Consider the following 27,028-nt stretch of genomic DNA (forward strand, 5'->3'; position numbering starts at 1 on the left):
AGGACAGGGTAAGTCCCAAGGGGGTGGAAAGAGGGGAAAATAGTTCCACTGCACAAAGGTGGTTCCAAGGCTGCTGTTAAAAATTACCGGCCAATCAGCATAACAGGAATCATTATCAAGGTCTTAGAGAAAATAGTCAAGAGGAAAATACAAGATTGGATAGAAGAAAACGGGATACTGTATCAGGGACAGCATGGTTTTGTGAAGGGTAGGTCATGCCTCAGTAACTTGCTCACGTATTATAACACAGTGACGGCTGAACTGGATAAGGGTAATGGGTTTACAGTGATTCTACTGGACCTTGCTAAGGCCTTTGACAGGATACCACATGGAATTCTAATCAGTAAATTGCAGCATATGGGAATGGACATAGGGTTGGTGAGATGGATAGGAGGGTAGTTGACAGAGAGATATCAGAGAGTGGTTTACTCAGGAGTAGAGTCCACAAGATGGCCTGTGACTAGTGGTGTGCCACAAGGATCTGTTCTTGGACCACTGCTGTTTAATTTGTTCATAAATGATATAGGAAAGGATCTGAGAGGAACAGTTCATTTGTTTGCGGATGATGCGAAGTTGGGTAGGGCAATAGTGAATGCAGATGACGTCAAAATTTTGCAGGATGATTTGGATAGATTGGAGGTCTGGGCTAAGGAGAATGGATGTCAGTTTAATGTGGCAAAATGTAAGGTTATGCATTTTGGGGTGAAAATATTGGCAGCAGTTTACTGCATTGGTGGAACCGTGCTCCAGGAAATTGATGAGGCACGAGATTTAGGAGTGTTGGTGGATAAGGAATTGAAATTTAGGGGACACATTGCAAAAGTGGCCAAATCAGTTCATCAAATCATTTGGATGCTGAAGAATACGTTGACAAGCAGGTTATTGTTCCTCTGTATCGAGCCTAGATAAGACCCCATCTAGACTACTGTGCTCAGATTTAGTCACCTAGGTTTCTTGTTGATGGGGAGGAGGTGGAGAGGATCCAGAGGCGAGTGACCAAGATGATAGCAGGTCTGTGGAATGAACCGTATGAGGAACAGGTTGAGGATTTGTGGTTTGCAAAAATTGGTTGATAGGCAGAGGAGGGGAGACATTCAAATTACTGAAGGGTTTCTATAAAATTAATTCAGAAGATATTTTTGAGAACAGGGCTGGTTGTGGGAGGACTAGGGGACATCCATGGAAACCGGGCAAAAGTGTGGTTAGTAAAGGTGTTAGAGCTGGGTTCTTTACTTTTAGAGTAGTGAATGAGTGGAATGCGCTCCCTGAGTCTGTGGTGGATGCTGTGACAGTGAATGAGTTTAAGGCGAGGTATGATAGATACTGTATGAATGTCAAATAGTTGTGATGAATATGATTTGGGGCCTCCCTCGATGAGTCTAATGACTCCCTGGAGTTGCCCGTAATAATAGTAATAGTAATATCACTAAATTTTTTCTTATATTATATAATAATCTACTGTTCTTTGTACTTTCACTTTCTTGGTTTCCCTGTATAATTGGTCATTACAAAATGAAATTAACAGTTATAGATATTTACTGCATAATTCAGATATTTTATTCTCCAATTTTTAAAGTAAACGATACATTTGCTTATTTTTATTATTCAAAATATGTATATCAAATGCATGAAATGTGAAATTTCATTTCCTTTCACAATACAAATGAACTTTATTTCGACTTTGATAGCATCACCCCTCCCCCCTCCCGTTGCAACATTACCAGACACCCGAAAGCAGTTATGAAACATAGGTACAGTTTTTATTTCATTCGTGATTTTTCCATAATAATTGTTCCACATAACATTTAATTTTTTCGACACAGAAACTAAGTTTTGATTATTATAAATTTGCAAATTATACATATTATTTCCCTATTATTATAAATCAAGAAGTTATGTGACATTGGCTAATAGGATAAATTAATATTTAAAAACACTGTCATCCTACAAATGTAATATCAGAATATGCTAATGTCTGCTAATCAATCAGAAAGATGGAAAAACAGAACAAGGAATTTCTGCCTGTAAAATATTCAGTTATTGCACAAGGCACTTTAGTGTGCTGCCTTCTGGGCATGTTCTTTTGATCTGGTTCCCAGTGGTGGTGGTGGTGGTGTGTGTGTGGGGGGGGGGTAGTAATCTCCGTTAGTCTACAACTTGTTACTGGACAGAAAGGAATATTAGAAAGTATACCCAATATACAATTCATTTGTGAGATGGCAAGCAAGAGCAGCAGCAGCAATACCAGTAATTTTTTTCAAGATAATTATCAAATAATTTAGAATTTTTCGATAATAAAAGTGAAACTGATCACTATAAATAAAGAAATCATTTTTAGCATAAATATTTCATCACTAAATTAATATTTCATTAAAAGAAATGTCAGTTTTACTGTGTTAGGATATCTGAACAACAGAAAACGAAACAAGACATTCTTGCTTGAGGCAATTTAGTGCGACTTCTTGGAAACTTTCTGTCTTGTGTTTCTCAAATGAGTAATCTAAGACTTTTAGCTTTTCCTCTAGGTAAGAGGATTATTGTCCAGCATTTCTAAGACGTATTTCAGAAATAGCAATCAGCAGAAATATAAGTAGTAATATTTAGATTAAAAAAAAAAAAAAGAAACAGAAATAACACAATTGAAATTTCTTTGTGTGGTATACAGTTTTACATGTTGAAAATACAGCATAGTATTTCTAAATCTTAGAATAATTTCAGCAGACTGCTGATTTCAGATTCAAAGAAAGTGTACAGAATTAGAAGCTTCAATATACAACAATATTATTGCTTTATTTCTTTTGTTAAAACGGTAAACTGAAATAAGAGATCTTGAATACCGTCTGAAAGCTTTCAAAGCTATAGAAATTTAAAAACTCAGTTCCAGGACAGGAGAGGGGGGATTGCAGTAAAAAATCCTAAAAACGAGCATAAATTTTTAATCATTCCATACAGAATATCCTTCCTATGATATTTTCAACATATCTACAGTGGTTAAGCACTGGATATTATAGTAATGTGCATCCTACAAAAAAAAAAAAAAAAACCTGTTGCAATTTTCAGCAAAAGAAGAAGGCGAAGAGTCTCTGATAAAATACCATTAGGTATAAATTTTTGATACTAAAAAAGATACAATATCGGAAACCGAGTAATGCAGTTTATAATCATTTGTTGTTCACAAAAAAAAAAAAAAAAATCGTTCATGAAATTGAAATGTGACAATCCATAGAAAGGTATTTTGCAAAGAAAGAAAGCAAAATGTCATATTTATTTCACTAAATGTTATTTAAAAATATAAATGTTTCACAAAATATTTTAAACGTAAACAAACATTTGAAAATTCGCGAAAAAGAATCTATATTGTCAGTAAAGTGGAGGAAATTAACTATTACTAAAGTATATTCATTGCAAAGGCTGATCTTTGGTCATTTCAGGATTGATTATTTATTTTGGCAGATGTGAAACTTCTATTTTTGGAAAGAGACACAAGAAATAAATTGTTCAGTTAAAAAAAAAAAAAAAAAAAAAACGATCAAATATCCAAGTACAGTGAAGAAAATTCGAAGTAACAGAGTACATGTAAAGACAAGTGACACAAAAGTGTCACTCGACCACAGTTAATCCGCTAATGGCTCTCAAATCGCCGTTAAGGAATTAACAGCGGCAGAAGGTAAATACTTGATAAAAGATAGAATGCTGATGAAGTTTTGATCCATGAAAAAGTCTGGGGTAGTCTTACTATTTCATCCACCTTGGCCGGTAGGAGGGTTAAAGGATCTGGGGGCATGTCTTTGATCTTCTGTCATGCATATTCCATTATTATTATTATTATTTTAATTAATGGATTTTTGTACAATGGGATCATTTTTGGCACGTCCTCAGGAGTGAGCCCATACTGATTTTTCTCTTTTATGCACTCAAAAGCAGTAACATTCAGGGATATAGTTATGAGAGGGAAGGATCAGCATACATTTTTAGGTCCCTACTGATGCATTCATCTCAGCTGCCTTCTCAGTGTAGGAGAGTTTACCATTAGATGTTGCTACTTTTGTGGTATACTGCTTTTGCACTTCCATTCTGCTTGGTTTTTATTTTTTGGATCTCTCTTTCATCCTTCCACCTTTGGCAAATTCAGGAATGTGCTGGGTAATCTCCCTTACAATTAGAGATTTTGATGTTTTGCTCATAAGTCTTTCTTCTCATGATCTTTACTACCATCAGGTACAGGCATTTTAAGAATGACCATTCTTCTGACATTAACCCAGCATTAGTAAGGTGGGGTGTCACAGACCCAAAGATTTTAAATTGACTATAAATTTTTAACAACGCGTGGCAGTGAGTCATGCCTCAGTATAGCTTCCCCTCCCATAACCCACTGCTTGACACCATAGACGACAGGCTGTCGTGCGCAAGCAAGTTTAGTGTGCAGAGGTGTAAAGTGTGCTGGGGTCCACCAGACCCCACCTTACCAAAAGTGTGATTATGTTTACTTCCGAAACATCAGTTGTTTTCATGTATATTCTACTAAAATATTATCGTTACTCCTGTGTCTTCTATATTTTTACATACCAACTATAAGCAAATACGCTTTTGTAAATATTTAGAGTGTATTTTAAGCATAATATCTTTTTGTTACCAGATGAGTTATGAGGGAAGAACAGTGGTTACGTCAATTTATAGATGACGCTTTGACAGATGAGGAGCCATTTAGCAGAGATGATGATAGTGAAATTGATTTAGAATTAGTCTGTAACCATGAGTTAATTTTGTGGATCTGCATTTTATTCTGTAAAATTACAGGACACTTAAACAATATGTAATCTAATACTGATTAAAAAGATATGGATTTCTATAATACACTACATTATTTGGGTGGGTCTGTCGGACCCTACCTTACCACTTTTGTTACATTTTCCCACCTCACCAGCGCTGGGTTAAAGCAGTGCCAAGAGTTCAGGATGTAGAAACTAGCTGGGCAGTTCAGATATTCCACTTTCAAAGATTTGGTGGGTGTTGAAAGTACAGATGATATTCCTGGTGGGGACCAGGTCACCATCCCTATGTATGAATATTCTCGTCGTGGCTGACACTCCTTGGTCTTTCATTTCAGAGCCGATCTCTTCATCTGGAACACTGAGGAGGTCTCACTCTGATATTACTCTTCAAGAACATTTCAAAGTTATGTGTGTGTGTGTATGTGGGGGGGGATACACACCATGATTAGTGTATCCCCCATAAAAAGTGATGATGATAATGAAGAAGACATTCTATTCACTGCAGGATTAAAGAAGGGCTTCAAATAACTAGTAAAACTGCAAAGTCATTTTCTTACACATGATCCAAACAGTTTAAACGTGAACTGAAGTGATGTATGGTGCAATACGAAGAATTATACAAAGATCTAGTCAAAACAGGATTTCAACGATTAATTAGAGAGTTTGTGATAAAAAAAAAATCAACCTTCGGAATTATTGGAAATTAGTGCTAATTTAGTTCCTTTTACTGAAGAAAACATTTTAAAATTGCAGCACAAACAGGATGGCTGAAGTGTTTCAAGTGATGGAAGTGATTTAATTCCAGTCTCACACAAAAAGAATGTGGCTACTGTCAGAAAGTGATGGTGAATAAAATTTAACTAATAACCATATGCACCAGTGTATTTGGACCTTTTCGAATTTCTGTTTTATTAGTGACACACTATTTTCTTTAAGAGATGCATATATATATACCGTATATTCCGGTGTATAAGTCGACTTTTCAGCATTGAAAGAAAGTACTAAATTTTTTAGGTCAACTTATACGCCGGGTCAAAAATTGATTGCTTTCCAAGAAAAAACTAGTACTCTGTTAAATTTATTAGCAATATACAAAAAAGGGTAAATAAGTAAAAATATCTCAACTTATATCAAATTTATTTACAGAAAAAATTATTTCTTTTAGCAATTATAAATCTTTGAAAACTTAATAAATTATCATCCAAATCCTTTGGCAGCTTCTGTGCGATTTTCGTTTTTAGTCGAAGCACTAAATTTTTCCTTTCCATAAACCGGCTACACCAACTCACTGTAGCTTTGAAGCTTTCGCTGTCCTTTTTATTTGCTTCACCCCACTTCAAAGCAAATAAACAAATATTATTTCTCGTTATAATGAGTCCATTTTGGCGATTTTCTCGAACCCAATCCGCAACATTATTTTCTAGAATAGGCCACTTACAAATTCCTATTAGTAAAGCGCACTAATTTTTTGGCATTTTCATTATTAAAGTTTCATTTTTTCTCCAATCGCGAACTAGTTTTTTGTTTACTCCGAACTGACGTCAGCAACACAGTATTTTCTTTTGCAAATTTAATCACTTTGCACTTAAAACTCGCATCATATTTCATTCTTTTAAAAGGAGCCATTGCCCTTTAGTTCACTATTGGTCAACTGGTCAATATGAAAAAGAAATTTTTCAAGTCAACTTATACAATGAGTATACTATAAAAACTCAAACTCAAAAAATTCCAATATCGACTTATATGCCGGAATATATGGTATATATATATATATGTTTTGTTAGAAAATAACTTACTGTTCATATCAGATTTTCACATGTGGAAACATTTTGTCTATTTTTTCATATGCACTGTATTCTTTTTTACACAGTTTTCATTTACATGATTTTTTCTGGAACCAATCTACCGTGTAAATGAAGAATGTACGTGTGGTGTGTGTGTGTGTGTGTCCTCCACAGTGGCCATAGTCAACATTATTCCTTTGTATTTCAAGTCCAAACTCACACAACAAATTTTTCTTTTTCTTTCTTTCTTTATTGCTGACCTTTGGATCAACAAAGCAGTTTGCATATTTCCTAAAAAGTACAACATGAAGGTTTTCAATTCTAATGTTAAAAACAATCTCATAAAAAGAAGAACAAGTTTCATTATTCTTCTCAACTTTCTATCAATTCGAGTGCATGGGCAAAGCACACCATGGCATGTAATGAGTCACATGTTTGTAGTATGGTATAAATTGGAGGAATGTGATTTGCCAAAGACAGTGCAACCGTGTCCAGGTGAAATGGCTGCAAGAACAGAAGAGGTGTTGTGATAGGATGCCATGTTACAGGCCTATCTGTTCAGCAAATTGTTGACAAATTGGGCCATTCCACATCAACAATTAGTGATACCATACTGAGATAGAAGCACAGGGAGTCAACTGAAAGTGCTTCCCACAGCGGATGACTCACCACGATCACCAAATGTGACAGTAGGTGCTACAAAGGGTGATATGTAAAAACCACCATTCATCAGCCAACATACCTGAATGCAGAGTTCCAGGCATCAACTGAAACACGCATCTGCAGAAAAACATTCAGAACTAAGGTTCACAATTCCAGTTCTATTGTGGGACCGGAATATGCAAGCCACGTTACCCAAACCAACGTGCAGCATTGCCTTCAGTGGTGCAAAGAGCATGTGCAGTGGGACGTGGAAGCTTGGAAATCTGTGTTATAAAGTGATGAATCACGTTACATCCTCTACTGAAGAGATGGATGGACATGGGTGTGGCAGATGCCCAGTGAACATCACTTACCAGAGTGCATAACCCCAACTATGAAATTTAGAGATGGCAGTATGATGGTATATGGTCCTGTTTTTCCTAGTTTGGTCTCGGACCTCTTTGTGGTTCCAAGAACATTGAACTCTGAGAGGTATCTGAACATTCTGGACAATGCAATGCTTCCCACTTTGTGTCATTACTATGGAGCTGACCATTGTCTCTTTCAGCAAGATAATGCCACTGTGTCATAAGGCTGCTACTGTAACTACATGGTTTGTGAGCATGAACATCCCCACACTTGAATGGTCCTCCATAGAGCCCTGATCTCAACTCTATTGAACACCTGTGTGATGAACTGGAGCATCAGGTGAGGTCAAGGGACATCTGTCCCACAACAGTCCAGGACCTCATTACATGTCTATAAGATGAATGGTTCAAAATTCCCATTGATCATTATCATACACTTGTGGAAAATATGCCCCATAGGATTGCTGCAGTCATCACGGCAAAAGGAGGTCCTACATCTCATTAAGGAGGATGTCGTGGCTGTTTGTTCCCCACACTATCATGTCCATTGACTTCTTTTCATGCAGCATACAAGGTTAAACAACTTTTTGTGGTGCTTGGGGTATCCATAAAAACTTTTCCACATTTAATTATGTCATTCAGATACCATGATGACAATAAACCGTACTTTATCACATATAATAATGAAAGCCTATTAATTGCATTTAAGAGTGATGTAGAATAACGGTCTTTACTTTTGTTCAGGATATCTGTTGCTTCTAAAAGACAGAAAATGATTACAGAAAGAATCAACTGTCATACTGGAAACACTACAATCATTCCTCTTTCCTCAAATTTTTGTAAATCATTATATCTTTCTTGCATTTACTCATGTAAGAGCTGGTGAGAAAAGAAAGAATTGCATCCATAGTAAAGATCATGAGGTAGCAGCATCATGTGAAGATGTTTCTTTTGGTTTAGCCTATGCTCATCAGTTAAGATACGAGAAATAAAGTATAGAGCTTGTCAGACAATATGGCTAAGCATTCATGGAAATAATGCAGTTCTGAAATTTCATTATGTAGGAAATTCTTCATTATCTTTCTTCAGGTGAAGCACTGTATTTAAAATAGGTATACAGAATAAAAGAAAGAAAGAAGGAATAAGTTATTATTATTATTAGTAGTAGTATAACATGCATCTCCATGACATTCCAAGATACCATTGTAGGTGGCTCTATACTACACAATGTGATTAATCTCAATGCGATACATCAATATGATGCAATCTGTTAATTCTGTTGCTTGCCTGTTAGCATACCAACAGGCGGTGGGTTTAAATCCCACCATGGGCATGAATGTTTGCAATTGTCTTTAGGTAGAAGATGAATTTAATTGTCAGTGTGAGACCACCATCCCACTTATTGGATGTCTGAAGTGGCTTGAAAATGTTTCATGTTTAGTCTCCAGACTATGTAAATAATAAACATAAAATAAATAAAAATAGGAAAAAATATTCCTAGCCTACCCATAGTATAAAACGTACTATAGGTTTGTAAAATAACCTGTTGTGAATGGGAGCAACATAAAAAAAAAAAAAAATTGCATGTGTTCAATAAGCCTGTTTTACAGATGAAAAATGTGACTTTCTGGGAGGAAAATATATAACCACATGAGACCAAATCCTTCATATAAAACCAGCAAGCTCCCTTAAAAAAAAAAAGCCTATATATTACAAAAGGAGCAACATGAACTATAAGTTCAGAGATAACATAAAGGCCCATACAAAGAGTCCTCTCATCATGATGAGACTTGAATCTAGAAGGTATTTTAAATGTGAAGAGTGTGTGTGTGTATGTTATTCTTGTAAATGTGCTGCAGAGGTGCTCAAACCACTTGCTCAACTTTCAGGGAGAATGGAGTTAGCTTTATGTTGAAAGCAATTAATGAATAGATCAATAGATGCTATCTGTGACATTACAAAGAGCACAGCAGTGGCTATCATAAGCATAGTCTTGTGGACACCACACACTCCAGGCTTACTGCTTCATTCATGGGGTTGGGTAACATGCTGCTTGCATGAGAAAATCAATCAAGTGTGATGCATTCAGCTTTCCACATTGTCTGCTAATTAGCAATGTTATTGTGTTTTGGAAAAAAAAAATGCAGACTTTTTCTCATATGGCAACAACACTGCTCAGCTTGCCCGCCATCTAATCACTGTCAACAGACACAGTCTTCTCCATGCTCACACTCAGTAACAAGATAAACATATCTGCTTTCTTTCTGTAACCACAAGACAACATAAAGCTAACTCCATATCTTTGGAATACTTTCACAAGTATGATTCCAATGAGTGAATGGATGTTTGCAAAATGAAAGTTGAGCAAGTGGTTTGAGCACCTCTGCTCAAACATTTACAAGAATAACATACACACACTCTTAAAATGTCTTGCTACGGGTTATATGATGTACTTAACTTATTTTTTTTTTTATAATATGAATCCTACTCATTAAAGGTTGTAAACCTATGAAGGGTTAAATAACCTGAAAATCCTGCTACAGAAACCAAACATGAAACCCCCCCCCCCTCCAAGCCATTTCAGGCCTTCAGTAAGTAAGGTGGTGGGCTCACACTGGGTAACGGAATTTATTTAATGCCTAAAGACATTTGCAAATATCAATGTTCATGGCCACCATGAATATCGATATTTGCAAGCCCACAGCCAGTTGGCTATGTGTATTAACCCAGAATGTTTTAATTGTTATTATAAGCTGTTTTTTTTTAATTGTTACTATTTGTTTAATTCATTTTGAAATTTACTGCATATGGGCCATTTATTTTTATAATTTGTTTCACCAAAAAAAATCAAAGAACAATCTTGTTTACAAAACAGGACTTACAAATCACCCATAAGCCGAGCATCTTCAGCACGCACCACCAAACTCCGAATCAAACTAGAATTATCTGCCATATCTGCAGAGAGCCGCTGACGAACACTCTGATGTTCTTCCACCTGAAAATAAAAACTGCCTCAATACAAATTCATATGTCGGACAAATCCATTTGCCGACCTGGTTGGCCGTGTGGTTAGAGTATCAGCTCACCAGCCAAAAGGTTGCAGGTTCGAATTCCGCCGTGGGCATGGATGTTTGTGATTGTCTGTGAAAATGCTAGTTGTGGTGGTCAGAATGGTGGTTAGATGAAGAAGATAGTTGTGGTTGGAGGAGACAGAGAGATGTACAGTAGGTGCCCTCCCTCGTTGAGTCTTTGGACTCCCTGGAGGTGTTATGTAATAATGTATAAGGCAAAACTTTGCAAAACATATAATAAGAAGATACCAAATGGAAATACATATGTATACATTAATAATTTCTATATTGCCTATTGTGAATCAAATTAAAATTATATCTTGATGTTAATTAATGGTTTTATGCAAAAGGATACATCTATTACAATGTTCAATACTTGCAGCTATGAGGGTTATTCTAAAGTTCTGCACACATTAAGAGCATCCTGTTCTTAAAGCAAACATTTATTTTAAGAAAATACTTTTACAAGCCCTTAATATTATTATTATTATTCAGGCCTCCATGGAGTCAAAAGACTCATCGTAGGAGGTCCCTCCTAGGAAACACAAAGTCTATCATATCCTTAAACACATTGACCGTTCTCACTCTCACCACTCTATCAGGCAATGCATTCCATGGTTCAACTATCCTCCATGAAAAGAAACCACTCTTCACCCTCTTTCTCATATGATATCTATTCTGCATTATCATCACTATCTCATATTCCTGGCAGTGATTTTTTTTTTTTTTTTTGATGATGATGATACTTTGTCTATGGTAACGACGTTTTTCCCATGGAATGATTCTTTCAACTTAGAGAAGCTCCTGTCAGGATTGTAAAAAAATAATGGGGAAATACTTGTCATCCATACCTTTTCATAAGATCAGATACTTCACCCATAGTTTTTCATTGTACTGTAATGAAAAATAAGAGCTCTGACCTTAAACATAACAGGACTTGCTGTGAATATTGCAGAAACTTCCTGCAGAATGCTGCTATTATAGTTGACAAAGCAGACACTTGGTTTGCTGCTATCACTTCATTTGTATTGACCATTATTATTATTGACTTAATCATAGATTGCTGGGTGAGTACTTTTTGTATGAGGCGAGGTTAGGTACTGAAAAGTCAATCCTGCGAGGATTGACTTTTTAGTTCTGGTTCAAACATCTCATATGTACTGACCAGCCCTGAAGATATTTTCAGGTGCAAACTTTGTTTGCTCACACTTGGATAAAGGATTAAACTAAATTTATTAGTCTAACCAAGTGAAAAATAAACTTTCAACATCTTTCTCTAAATCCAGAGTAATTTAATAAAAAGGTGGCACACCATTTGGCAACTCCTACAGGTAAAGATGACCTTGCCATTGCTTCTGCCTGATATCTCCACTTCTGGGACTGGCTCCCACTGAAGAGATCTCAATAAAGGTCGAAACTAGTCTGAGTAGTGGCCCTTCCCTTAATGCATAACATTATACATATCCACAAGGAGATGTGTTTTGCATTATGGGAGATACTGAGATAGGAATGATGTTAGCTTGGTCCACCTTTGCTACGAGTTACCTGGTGTTGTACTACCTTACCCCAGTCCTGAAGATATTTTCAGGGGCAAACTTTGTTTGCTCACACTTGGATAAAGGATTAAACTAAATTTATTATTATCTCATATGTATGTTTTGTCTCTGGCAATAATTCTGCTCAAATACTAATTTCAGTATCTGATAATGATCTTCAATCAGTAGTTCTGCAATCTTACTCCCATTCTGTTTCCTCAGTCGCTTCTGTAAAAATGCTATATTCTTTGCATTCTATTCCTATATCATCCTCTGACAACCAAGTCGCATTAATGCCTAATAATTTTTGGCATTCATGAGTTGAAAGTAAACAACCAATGTCAAAAACTTCTCATTTTGTGACAAAAAAACTTTGTTTATGTTTTTATTCAGTAACTATGTTGATTCAGTTATTAGAACTGATTCATACTAGTTAAAATATTTTATTTTCGGTTGTAAGCTGTAGGCTCTCAGTTGGCAACCTGCTGTTGAACAATATGCATCTTAATTGCTTTGCTTGATCTAGCATTCCATGGGGTCATCACTGATGGAAAATTTATACCAGATAGGAAATAGTAGGAGTTTACTGTACTGCAATTATTTACATGGGTGTAACATAATATGTAAAAAAGCTTAGTTAAATATCTCCAGTTTTGATGTCAGGTTTAATGCCACTTTTCTTCAAAATGTGATCCATACAGAAGAAAACTAAAAGTGGAGGGGGGGGTATGACCTTGTACCATCTTCTTCTACCAGTTTTTAATTCTAATTGCTTATTTACAGTTACTTTAGGTACAGGCAACATACTGCTGTGTATAATGTGCCATTTACACCATATACATAGTTTGTCTGGGCCTTGTTGCCTTTTCCTGCACTTTGTATACACCACTGCTAGCAATTTTGGAATGTTTCTTTTGGGATACTGTGCAGTATCCCGCTAGCGATATTTTCTTTAGAGTCAATCAACTCAAAACATTGGCCTTTCAATGTCAATTTCAATTTGAAATTGAAAAGATATGGAATAAAAAAAAGTATGCTGGTGCAAGGTCAGCTGAGAAAGCAGGCTATGGAACGACCGTTTTTTGCCAAAAATTGACAAATTAGTAATGATGTGTGAGCGGGCACATTATCATGATGAAGCATCCATTGGTTTTCCCTCTAAGTATCAGGCCTTTTTTTTTTTTCTGACAGCCTCACAAAGATCTGTGTTACCTCAAGATAATACTTCTTGTTCACTGTCTTGCTTTGTGGAAGAAATTCATGGTGAACAATGCTCTCAAAATTTAAAAAAAATTATAATCATCACTTTAACGTTCGACTGCACTTGTCTTGCTATTTTTGGGTCACGGTGATCCTTTTGACACCCATTGGGATGATTCAGCATTTGTTTCAATGTCATAGCCATAAACCTATGTCTCATCCCTGGTGTGTTTTTTTTAAAAAGTTTTCATCCTCATAAGCTCGACTAAAAAAGCTCACATCAACTCGAATTTGGTTTTGATCGTCAATCAAAAGGCAAGGTACAAATTTGGCTGCAGTGCAATGCATGCCTAAATTTTGCATTAGAATCTCATGACAGACAGTTTTTGAGATGTTTACTTCTTCAGATACTTTACAAACAGTTAAACAGTGGTTAGAATGGATGACTTATGAACTTTTGCAACATTTCTGTCAATTTTCGATGCTGACGGTTGTCCTGAATGGAGATCACCATCAACTGAAGTTTGGCCATCTTTGAAACATTTCTGCCACTCATATGTTTTAGTCCGGCCTAAAGCCTCATTCTCAAATTAACATTTCAACTGTCTCTGTTAGAGGATTTTTCCAATTTGATGCAAAACTTCACACAAATTCATTGATCATGAAAATCGCCCCTTTTAAACACAACAAAAAATCCTCAGATGCACCGAATATGTTGACACAAACAGATGCAGTACAATAAATAAGCAAAATATCATGCTGCAGTTTTTGCTAGGCTATTTCCCAATGTTGCTGCTAGATTGCAGCATATAAAGCATGCAGCTAGTAGGTCTTGTTGGTACAAAAGTTCAGGAATTTCCCAGATAAACCTCGTAAGTGTAAAATTTTAATGAGTTTTTCTCTTAGCACCAGCAGCAGAGTGCTGTGTTATAAGGTTTTATTCACTTTCTCACTCTGCTAACCCATCTCTCAACCCTTTGTTTAAAATTTATCTATTATTGCTAAAGAAAATCCAAATATTAATCTTTAAAAATCTGGGCCAAATTGGATTGCTGACCAAGTGCACTCCATCTCCACTACAATACTGCTTGAAATATTATCACGTCTTTACTTGATATGTATGTATAACTTAAATACAAAAATTAAACAGTCAATCCTTTGTATATTCCCATGATCTCTTGACTATCCATCTTAAAGTACAAGGGGAAAGTTTGTAAATAAGTTACACACAAAAGTAGAACAAGCAAAATGAAAGTGAATGGTTTTTCAGTATGCATCATTAGGTAGCAGCACAGTCTGTGATGAAGGTACATGTAATAGGTGTATGCGTTTTGTTGCCGTTTTTAGCAATCTAAAATGACGACCATGCCTGAGGAATGTACAACTGTCAAAACATGCTGTTGTGCATTTCTTGTGAGTAAAAGGATTTTCCTACAAAGGAGGGTATTCATAAAGAAATGTACCCTGTTTATGGTGAGAAGTGTTTGTCATGTGCAGCAGTTCATAAGTGGATCCAGAAATTTTCACAGGGATGCTTGACACTTCATGTTGAAGACTGATCATGTCTTCCCAAGGAGTATTGCTGGTCCATTTTCAGAAGGGTGGTGAAAATGTGATTGCCACATTGTAATGTGAAATTTTATTGATGCTTCAGTATGCAATATGTCAAAAATATCCAGCACTGCTGACAAGAGAAGTGTGATCCTGCATGAACAATGAGAGACCTCATACAGCAACAGGAACCCAAAACAGAATTCAAGAACTTCTGTGTGAACTCCTTCAGCATCTGCCTTACAGACCAATGACTTTCACCTGATTGGCCTGCTGAAACAGCATCTTGGTGGCAGACATTTTGCTGATGATCAGAAGGTTGAAAATGAGGTGCAGAGTTGGCTGAGACAAAGAATAAATGGATTCTATGCTGCTGGTTTTGAAGGACTATAAATGTTGTTTATTGTTGTTATGTTCCATCCAGTCGTTTTCGACTACTGGTGATTCTATGAACATACATTCTCCATTCAGATCTGTCCCTGGCCATATCTTTCAGAATTTCCAAGCGCATTCCAGTTGCTTCTTTAACTCCATTCATCCATCTAATTCTTTGTCTTCCCCTCCTGCTTCCATCAACTTTAGCAAGCATCATCATCTTCTCTAGACTGTCATTTGCTCACATAATATGTCCGAAGTATGACAATTTTTGCTTGATGATCATAGCTTTGAGGGAGCAATCTGACTTTATTCTGTCTATTACTGATTTATTGGTTTGCTTTGCAATCCACGGTATTCTTAGTAAGCATCTCAAAACCCATAATTCAAATGCATCTATCTTCCTTCTTTCACTCTTTCTCAGGATCCAACTTTCACATTCATACAGTACCACAGGGAATACCAATGCCTTGATGATTCTGATTTTTATTGCGAGGCTAATATCTTTATCTTTAAAAATCTTGCTTAAATTTGTCATTGCTTTCTTTCCGAGTAATAATCTTCTTCTAACTTCTTCAGTACAATAACCATCTTTATCAATTCGGGATCCTAGGGGCACAAAATTGTTAACTACTTCCATTTTCTCCCCATCTACTTCAAAATCATTAAGTTCACATGTTGCCATAACTTTTGTCTTTTTGAGGTTAAGTTTAAGACCATCTTTAGCACTTTCTTCTTTAACTTTCATAATAAGTTCTTCCAAATCTTCTTTGCATTCTGCTGCAAGGTGGTATCATCTGCAAACCTCAAATTATTAATATTTCTTCCACCAATTTTAATTCCAACTGAGGATTCCTCCAGCCTTGCCATTCTTAAAATGTATTCGCTGTACAAGTTAAACAGGTATGGGGATAGTGAAATACTCAGTTTCTCCAAGATTTGTTCAGACAGTAGCTTCTTGTTCATAATAAAGATTTCTTAGAAGGATAATGAAATGCTCTGGTACTTCCATTGTTCTTAACACATTCCACGGTTTCACATGATCTACAGAGTCAAAAGCCTTACTATAGCCAAGGAAACAAAGGCAGACATTCTTTTGATATTTCTGTGCTTTTCTATTATCCATCTCACATTGACTATTTGATCTCTTGTTACTCTACCTTTTCGAAATCCTGCCTGTTCATCTGACATTTCTCTCTTCATGAATAGTTCCAGTCTTTTCTGAATGATCTTAAGTAAGACTTTACTTGCATGAGAAATAGTGCTATAGTTCTGTAATTTTCACATTCTCTTGCATTGCCTTTCTTCAATAAAGGTATATAAACTGATTTTTTCCATTCCCTAGGCCATGTAGCTGTGATCCAAATTTGCTGACATAGAGCTGTTAAAATTTTAAATGCCTCTTCTCCCAGGGGTTTGATCAGCTCAATAGGTATTCCATCTCCTCCTGGTGCTTTCTTACTGAATAGCTGTTGCAGTGCCCACCTCACTTCACTCTCCAGTGGTACTGGCTCCTGTGTAGAATCCTGCTCTTCAAATTTCTCAGTAATTTTGGAGTCCTTTCTGTAAAGGCCTTCTGTATACTCTTTCCATCTTTCTTTGATGTCTGCAGCTTCTGTAAGATATCCTTTGTGTTTATTTACTTTTCAATATTGTCACCTTTGTACTAAACTTCCTTGTTAGTTCTCTGATCTTCTTGAAAAGATCTCTTGTTTTACCTTTCTTGTTTTGGTCTTCTATTTGTTGGCATTCCTGGTTAAAGTATTTTTCCTTGTCTCTTCTGGCTTGTCGTTGAAACTCTGAATTCAAATGCAGTACTTCCTGCAAATTTCCTGTGGCCTTCATTTTCCTCCTTTCCTGAGTAGTTTTGATGGGATCTTCCAACAGCCATTTAAACTTCTTTTTCTTCTTACAAACTGTTGGAATATTCTTCTTTGCTTCTGTTTTAATTATATCTTTAATCTCTTCCCACAGTTCATCTGGTTCTCTTTCACACAAATTGAGTGTGTTGAATCTGTTCTGTATACTAACATTGTATTCAGCTGGTATGTTTCCAAGATCATATCTGATTGACATTTGTGTTGTTTTCAGTTTCTGTAATTTCACATGTATCGTAGCCACTAATAACTCATGGCCTGTTCCACAGTCTGCACCTGGAAAAGTCTTAGTTCTGTAATTTTAGACCGAATTGCACTTCTCCATCTTCTTTGTCCAAGTATATAGTCAATTTGATTTCTGTATTGTCCATCAGGTCATATCCATGTGTACAATCTTCTTTTGTGCTGTTTAAAGCAGGTGTTAGCAACAAACAAAGCTCTGCACAAAACTCAACTAGTCTCTTCCCTGCAGTTTTATGAATACCTAAACCAAAATGACCTATTATTTCTTGTTCCTCAGTCTCTCCCACTTTTGTATTCCAATCTCCGATAAGTAGCCATAAATCTTGCCATAAAATTCTTCAACGTCTTCTTCTGGTGCCTCTGCAGTGGGTGCATAAACCTGAATGATGATCATATTCATTGGATGTCCACTCACTCTGAGAGAAATGATTCTGTCACTCACTGGATTATAACCTAATACATACCTAACCATCTTTTTCCTGAGTAAGAAAGATACTCCATTTTTACGACTTGTCTCATGTCCTGAGTAATACACCATATAGTCTCCTGACTGAAAATGGCCCATTCCTGTCCATCTAAGTTCACTATAAATGTTGAAGAGGATTATACATAATCTCCTGAGAAAATGTTTTTCTAAGGTTTGCATTTCATTTGTTTCATTTTTCATAACCATTTGTAGCTTACTGACTTTCCCTTATAAAAATCTGGTCCAGACAACGTGTATTTAGCCTGAAATCAATTTGTTCTTCCATATATTTCTCTTTCACATTTTTAATTAGACTTTTCCATTATGTACACATAAATCTTATGTGGAACATCCAATAGAGAAATTCTTCTGTAATTTTCTCATTCAGTTTTATTTTAGTGGAAACTTGACTCCAATCATTCAGAACTTGACCTTATGACCAGGCATTCTTATATGCAGTGTAACTGGTTTTAAAAATTTAAAAAAATTTACATCATCACATTTGAGCATTTCTGGTTGAATATCATCTACCCTAGCTGCCTTTCCACATTTTAGTTTTTTAATGCTTTTTTCATATTAAGAGTTAATAAGTATTTCCAAATACATTCCTCTTAAATAGTGGAATACTGTCTCCCACTAATCTGATGCTGCTTATCTCATTTAGGAACATTTCAAATTAATTACTCCAGACATCCAGAAAATTCTTATCTTCAGTTTTTATCACCACATGAATAGTAGATGAGGAATACAAGGAGAGATAGTAAGCACTAGAGTGCTCCTTATTTTTGAATTTTCCTTTCATTTTGTTCTAAATAAATAAGTAAAAAAATCAGTAAAAATTTTAACAAATTTGTTGAATCTTTAAGGGTTGCAATGATGTGTCAAAGTTTCTATACTGAAATAGCATAATAAGCAAACTACAATATGTATATTCACAACCCAAACTCAAACCTCCGTTCTGGAAAAGAAGTCATGGCTTTGTTTTTTCATCACAAAAAGGCAATTAAATAAACAACAAGGAGGGCAATTCATTCCAGGGCCCAGGATGTTATAGCAATCTTGGAAAAGTCAAGAATATCTACAAAATTGAAAAAGCATGTTGTGGAGAAAGTTAAAGGAATATTTAGAAATCAGGAAAATCTTGGGAAGAGCAAGAACAAACCAAAAACTTTGGAGGTGTTAATGAAGAAGAAAAATGAATGGAAAGAAATTTTTGAAGATCTCTTTGACACATCCTTGTACATTATAAATATTCCAGAAGACAAGGAATTCCTGTTGGCACATCACAGAGGGAATTTGGGAAGTACAGATGGGGCACTTGCAAAGAAAGAAGCTTCAGCAGAGAAACAAGAAGAAAATTTTAAGAAAAGAGAAGAGAAAGAGAAAATGAAGAGAAAGCTAACTGCTTTCAACAGGCCACTTTGAAAGTAAGTGAAACAATTCTTAAATAACAAAATTACACGATAACTACAGCAATTAACTTTAATGAAATGAAAGTACATATATTTCGTACTGAACATAACAGTACATCATCAGTGCTTAGAAACAAGCAAATCAAAGTTAATCACTGTGGTTATCGTGTAATTTTGTTGTTAATAGTCATGCCACAGGTATCTTTAAAGATGAAACGATTCTTGTTATAAACAAGTCATGATCCCAAAGTTGATGGCATCATGGCTGAAACATGGAAGAAAAATTATTGTTGATGATAGTTTGTCAGCTACTGTAGTCCTGACGTTACCAAACTTAGTGATTGAAAAACACTTATGGTACTAATCTGGTCAATTAAGCACCTATGCCATTATCTCACAATGTCAGTCCCTCCTCCATTTGTCCACAGCATATAAAAGGTAGAAAGAAAATTGCAGAATTTAAAGCAGGTTTACTTTTAACCATTCACAGGGATGATAAATGCTGGAGGATATTTCAGAGAAAGAAATTATTGACTGCCTTCTGATTCTCATTTCAGGTGAAAGAGTTGATCAACTACCTGGTGGTCCAAAACTCCCAGATTGAACAGGCAAACAGATAGCATAAGCAGTTTTTGATGCAGCATGGCTGAATCTAATATCTATGAAAAGGTTAAAAGCATGTGCATTAACATTACCTCTGGGGTTGATAATGTAAAGAAAGATTTAGGTGTTGTTCATTATCCATTATAAACCTTAACAGTTGAAAGTTTTTCCGCTTGGTTATACTATAAATTAAAGATGCCAAAAATATAATTTATCTTTATTATTATGATTAACATTTGACCTCCATGGAGTCAGGAACTCATCGTGGGAGGTAAACACTATTTCCCACAATGCTCATCCAGCCGTGCCTTAAACTGATTCAATGTGTCTACATCCACAACACACTCAGGCAATGCATTCCACTCACCAACCACTCTCCATGCAAAGAACCTACTCCTCACTCCTCTGCTCACACCCTCCTTATACAGTTTCCAGCGATAGCCTACTGTTCTATCCCCACCTCTACCATTGTATGAAAAATCTCTTCCATGTCAACCCAATAACAACCCCTGTTCACGAGGCTCTGCAACTTATATTCTCTCAATCTGTCCTTGTACTCCACTTTTCAAAGACCACTGACCACCTTTGTGAATCTTCTCTGGATCTTTTCCGACATACCCACATCACCATGAAAACCAGGAGACCAAATCTGTGCACAATAATCCATATGAGGTCTGATCAAAGCCTTATACCAGGGATATTCAACGCATGGCCTGCAGAGCTCTTTGCCGTGGTCCATCAGCCATTTTGAAAAAATAACTACTTAACATTAAAATGCGATTAAATAAAAAAATAATTTCAATGAAGCCAGCGGGCAACTAAGCTATACGGTGGTATTTAGAATTGTAAGATACTTTCCGGATTCACAAGGAATGCTGTGCATTTGATACTTTACATAAAATCTTATAAAAATAAATATTAAATAGACATGCTTCTTCAACCATCTACCATCGCCAAGTGGTACTTAAGTACTAGTACTAACATCGCAGATGGCTGAAGCAGTAGTTCGTTCAAGTGCCTTCCAGATACATATCGAAGGTTTTCAATACTTCGTTATTTTCATAAAAATACAAAAGGATCTCGACCACAGTCAGTCAGTCAGTCAGTCGTGAACAGTGTGATATTTGTGTATAAGCACACGCAAGTTCATCATGTCAGCCATAGCCTATTGTGGTTTTATATTGCCAAACTTTTTTCATTAGTGTGAGACATATTCAGTGGATAATAACCATTACAGGGCCCATTTTGGATCATTTTTTGAGTTCACCTTCCATCACTATGGCGTCTACGACTAAAAAGTGTAAATCAAGTGATTCTTCTTGGGTTTTTAATGAAAAGTGGACCAATTTCTACTTTTTTGTGCTGATCGACGATAAGCCAGTGTGTTTAATTTGTCGTGTGTCAGTATCAAAAGAATACAATATAAAACGACACTATGAGACAAAACATATGCCCAATTTCGATCACCTTCATGTGGGTGAACCCTCTCCAAATTGATTAAAAATACCAGCAGAGTATGTTTAAAAGGCAGAGGGAAGAGAGCGAAGTGTGCATCAAAGTAAGTTATGTAATAGCTGAAAAAATTACTAAAAAATCAAAAGCCTTCTTGGACAGTGAGTTTGCGAAAGAATGTCTCATTGCTGCTGGGGATATTCTATGCCCAAATAATGAGGTGTTTAAAAAAACGAGTTTGTCTGGGTTAACTGTAGCACGACATGTCAAAGAACTTGCCAATGACATTGAAGGAACTTTAAAAAAACAGTCGTCCTAATTTACGTCATATTCACTTGCTTTAGATGAGAGCACAAATGCGAAGGATACGGCACAACTGGCTATCTTTGTCCGTGGCATTGATCAACAATTCAATGTGATAGAAGAAATGCTAGCGCTCGTACCTACGAAGGGAACGATGAAAGGCACTGATATTCTTGAAGCTGCCAAGAAAATGCTACAATGTTTTGACCTCAGCTTAACCAACCTTGAGGGTGTGGTAACTGATGGTGCCCCTGCTATGGTGATAAAGAATGAAGGGTTTGTTAATAAGGAAAAGATTTTGTCCATTACCACTGTTTAATCCACCAGGAGAATTCGTGTGCGAAAACTATTGGATTTGAAAATGTCATGAAATTTATTGTGACTGTTGTCAACATTATTAGGGCAAGAGGATTGAATCATTGTCAATTACAAGTTTTTCACCCAAGAGTGCGAAGCGGATCACGGCAATGTAGTTTATTATAGTGATGTGCATTGGTTGAGCAGAGGGAAGGTTCTTAAAAGAGCCTTTGACTTAAGGAGCAAAATACAGCAGTTCATGCAAATCAAGGGGAATCCAATTGCAGAATTTAATGATCCAAAGTGGATGACAGACTTTGCCTTTGTGACCAATATTTCATTGCATATGAAAGACCTAAATACGCGGCTACAATCCAAAGATCAACTGGTGCACACTATGTTTGATCACATCAAAGCTTTTGTGGCCTAGCTCAAACTTTGGTAGGCACAACCCACAAAAAAAAAACACTTAACTCATTTTCAGCTTTTCGCTGAGTCTAACTGTTCATCTCTTGATGAATACGCTACAAAATTAGCCGTGTTGCAAAGTGAGTTCGAAGAGAGATTTAGTGATTTTCATAACCAACAGGTTTCTTTAGAATTATTTTCAATGCCATTCAGTGTCAATGCTGCTGAAATGCCAGGCTCAGTACAAATGGAGCTGCTTGAATTCCAAAACAACTCTTCTTTGAGAGAAAAATTATTCAGTGTGCCCTTGCTTACATTTTACAAAGACTACATTTCTGAGAACACATTTCCTAATCTTCGCTGGCATGCTTTGAAGATGTGCACTTTGTTAGGAAGCACATAATTATGTGAGCAGTTCTTCTTCAGAATGAAACATGTGAAGTCCAAGACAAGAACTCAGATTATGGACCAACATCTCGAGAATACTCTGTGCATAGCAACTTCCAAGATTGATGCCAACATCGACAAGCTGGTCAAGGAAAAATATTGCCAAGTTGCCCATTGGCATTGTAAAAAATGAATGTTTTCTTCACTCCTACCTACACTCTTAAAGCTGAGTTTGTTTATTTTTATAGGATTTTATATAACGTATCAAATGAACAGCATTCCTTGTGAATCTGGAAAGCATCTTACAATTCTAAACACCACAGTATAGCTTAGTGGCCCACAGGCTTCATTGAAATTTTTAATGCAGCACTGTCTGAAAGGTTGACGACCCCTGCCTTATACAATGATCATAACCTTTCTATTTCTGAATGTCAGGGTCCTCCATATCATTGCCATTATCCAGTGTGGCCCCTGAATTTCAGGTCCTTGTCTGCCATTACTCCTAGATCTCTCATCTCCTTTACTTCCATCAAAGTATCCCCCATCAAGTGTATACTTTGCATCCCATTGTTGCTTACCAAATCTCAAAACCTTACACTTTGCAACACTGAATTAACAATTCCACTTACCTGCCCATTCATGCAATCTATTCAAGTCCTTTTGTAAGGTCATAACACCTGCTTGACTCTGTATTGTTTACCCCCCCACCACCAGTTTTGCACCATCTGCATATCACTAGTTAAACCAATCCTAATATCATTAACATACAAATTGAACAACACTGGCCCCAAAACTAACCCCTGCGCCACTAGTGAACTTTCTCTTTTGGGATACCGTACCCCCATATATACAACTTTCTGATCCCTATCCAACATCCAGTCACTGATCAAACTCAGAAGTCTGTTACCCAATCCCATCTGTTTCAATTTATATAAGAGCTTGTCATGTGGAAGTCTATCAACAGCTTTGCAAAATCTAAATACTTACACTGTATATATATCTCTCCTATCCAATGTATATATCACCTTGTTATAGTGCATAAGTAAGTTAGTGAAACATGATCTTCCCTTAACAAACTCATGCTGATAACCACAGAGAATACTGCTGTTATCAATCCATTCCTGTATCCTACTTCTCACCAATCTCTCCAGTACCTTCACCACAACTCCGGATATACAGACTGGATTATAATTTGTAGCTACAGCCTTATCACCACCTTTATGCAGTGGGACAATTTTGCCCTCTTTCCACTCCCTTGGAATCTGTGCTGCTGTAAGACTTTTATTAAATAGGCATGCCAATGCTAATTCCCTTAAGATGAATAGTGATATGTCATCAAATTCTATGCCTTATTGACATCAAGGTTATTTATTTCCTCAAATACCTCCTGCTCACTCTAAATTACACCATCCGCTCCTATGTCCTGTACACTTAAGTTCTTCATGATTCCACCCTGATCAGGATGAAACACACTTATAAATTGATCACTGAATACCTCAACGTCTTCTGCAGCAGTTACCATTCTGCTGCTTTCATCCATCAACTTCACCTTACGATGATCATTCTTCCTTCTACTTGCCACATCTAAAAAACTCTCTAGGATTTTCTTTGCTTAATTTTCCAATTTCTGCTTATACTCTTGTTTTCCTTACTAACTGAGTCACTCTCCTGGCTTGTTCTTTATACTGTTCAAGTGACTGATTATTACTATTATTTATCTTGTTCTTCCTCCAAAGTACTTTCTTTTTCTAGATTTCATGCTTAAGCTCCACATTCATCTATTTTACACCTACCTTATTCAAGCCTTTTGGCCTCCAGAACACATTCACACAATGATGCTGTTATGTATTTCTTTGTTAGTTTCCCATGCAGTATCTATTTCCTTACTGCTCAACTCCTCATTCCATGTTATAGCTCCAAGCTTTCTCCTAAGCTTGTCATAATCACCAGCACCTTATAATTCCACATATATCCTTTCCTCACAAAAGTCTGCATATGACTAGCCACAACACATGTGAATATTTCATGATCACTTTCACAAACTGGAGGAAAGTGTGAAACTCCTTTCACAATCACATCCTCTGATGAAATGATTAGATCTAGAACTCTGAAACCTTGCATGCTCTCCTTTATGTGCTGTCTGAGATAGTTATCTCTCAAGAACTCAAGAAATTCATTTTCCTTATTTCCCTATTCCCTCTTCATTCCAATCTATACTACCATAATGAAAATGAACCATAATAATTACCCTTGCTCTGTTCATTAATCCAAGATGTTTATACATTTATTCATCACCAACCTCCACATTCTCAGGCCTAAATATGTCTGACTCTCAACCTCCACGTTGCACCACGCTGCCTCATAACCATTGCCACTATTTCCACCTTTCTCCCCTTTCATTGTCTACCTTATGTGGACTTGATAATTCCCCTGCTATCATCAGCAGCACTCCCCCTCCCTCTTGCCCTTTCTATCCTCACGAAGAATACTGTATCCTTCCATTTCTATTCTAGTTAGGATATCATCTTCATTCAACCATATTTCATTTATTCCAATGATTTTGGGGCGAATAAACTTAATCACCGAAACCATTTCATCCCCCTTATTTCTGATACTCCTGGCATTTGTAAACAAAAACAACAGTTCATTTTTAGGTCTACAGCCAGTCCTGCCATGTGTTGGTTGTGATGTCTCCACCACACCTGTCCAATCACCTTTATCATCACTTACTACATATATCTGTTCAGTCTCAACTTCCACACCCACATCACAATATACTCCATCTTCATACACATATTCACTGCTGCTTTCAACATCCACTCTCCTTATGCCATGTCTTCCTGTCCACCCGAGCTCCACCCATTTCTTTGTTCCTTTGCATTCCTGTTCTCTCTTCTTCTCTCACACAACTACTATTTCCACTGCCAAGCACTTCTGTCTCTTCAGTACCACTCTCCTGATTTTTCCCTTCATCTGTTTCTTCTGATCTCTTGCATGCATCACACATTGTACTTCCACACACGCTGTACTTTCAATCCAGCAACACTTTCTCCAATACACTCACTCCAAAGCCATTTAAATGCAACCCATCATGCCTGTATAATTTCATTCTTGCCTCAAACACATGCCATATATCCACAAACTTCACTCTCTTCTCCAGACACAGCTCTGCTAGCATACCATTCATGATTTTGGCTCTCCGTTGCAACTCATTGTCGTCATACCTCAGCAACACACTGACATCCTTTCCTACTACACTGTTAACTTTCACTCTTCTCAATAGTCTCCTGATATTTGTCCTCACAAATATCAGGAGGTCCACTTAGATCACTCGTCTCCCAAGAATCATGACTAACTCTCTTGCTCATTTCTTCCTCATGCCCAATTGCCTTAATTATTTTACTCATTCTCCCACCTGGATAGCAGACCTTATGGATTCTCTCAGTAACTAGCCCTCTAATTATGGAATCTCCATATACTGCTATCCTGGAATCATTCGTCACCTCTTTTACTCTTTTTTTTATTTCATTCTGTTCTCCTGCACACTTTCATTAGTTTCCACTAAATGTCTAAATTCACTCCGCATATTGCTCATTTCCATTAATTTTTCATTTCCAATAACTGTTTCTTTAAATCTTGCATTCCGATAATTTCACTCTCTATCACTCCTGCAATTTTGCTACTTCTTGTTCTGCCACACCTTACTTCTGTTTCCTCATTCATACTTTCTTTCGCTCCCTGATCACTAACTTTTGCCTCTACATCTTTGCATTCATTCACTCCCTCAGTCAGTTACATAGCAGGGAGGGGGGGGAAGCAAAGAGGGTGATCTGCCCCGGGCGACACTTTTTACAAACGTGTCAAAATGACATGTTTGTGAAAAAAGTCAAAACGACGTAGCCCCAGGTGACGTCGTTTTGACTTTTTGTAGTATTTTTGGTGTGTATTGAGAGGAGTGGCAAACTCAATAGAATGAACATTCTAACTATTAATAGTTAAAATAGTTATTAGGGAGAATAAGATATTTAAGAATAGTTAAGGAGAAAGGGCACAATATTTAAGAATATTTACTCTTCTAACCGTTAACTATTTTTATTTTTCTCTTCTGAGCATACTTGGCCAACCAGGCTGGCCTGGTTGGCCAAGTGGTTAGCATATCCACTCTACAGCCAAAAGGCTCTGGGTTCGAATCCTGCCGTGGGCACGGATGTTTGTGATTGTTGGTGAAAATCTAGTGGTGGTGATGATGGTAGTTGTGGTTGGTGAAGACAGAGAGTTGTAG

General features: G+C 36.7%; 1 protein-coding gene across 1 annotated transcript in view; it reads right to left on the minus strand.

Annotated features, from left to right (window-relative positions):
- Positions 1 to 27,028, minus strand: part of LOC150097442 (BBSome complex member BBS2-like) — a 539,668-nt gene that overhangs the window by 14,176 nt on the left and 498,464 nt on the right. The window contains exon 18 of the mRNA XM_090406918.1: positions 10,449 to 10,561. Coding sequence (XP_090263044.1) covers positions 10,449 to 10,561 — 113 coding nt within the window. The remainder of the gene's footprint in view (positions 1 to 10,448; positions 10,562 to 27,028) is intronic.

The sequence above is a fragment of the Typopeltis vanoorti genome, chromosome 17, assembly GCF_054136105.1.
Source record: "Typopeltis vanoorti isolate ZY-2024b chromosome 17, IOZ_Tvanoo_1.0, whole genome shotgun sequence".
NCBI classification, from domain to species: domain Eukaryota; kingdom Metazoa; phylum Arthropoda; class Arachnida; order Uropygi; family Thelyphonidae; genus Typopeltis; species Typopeltis vanoorti.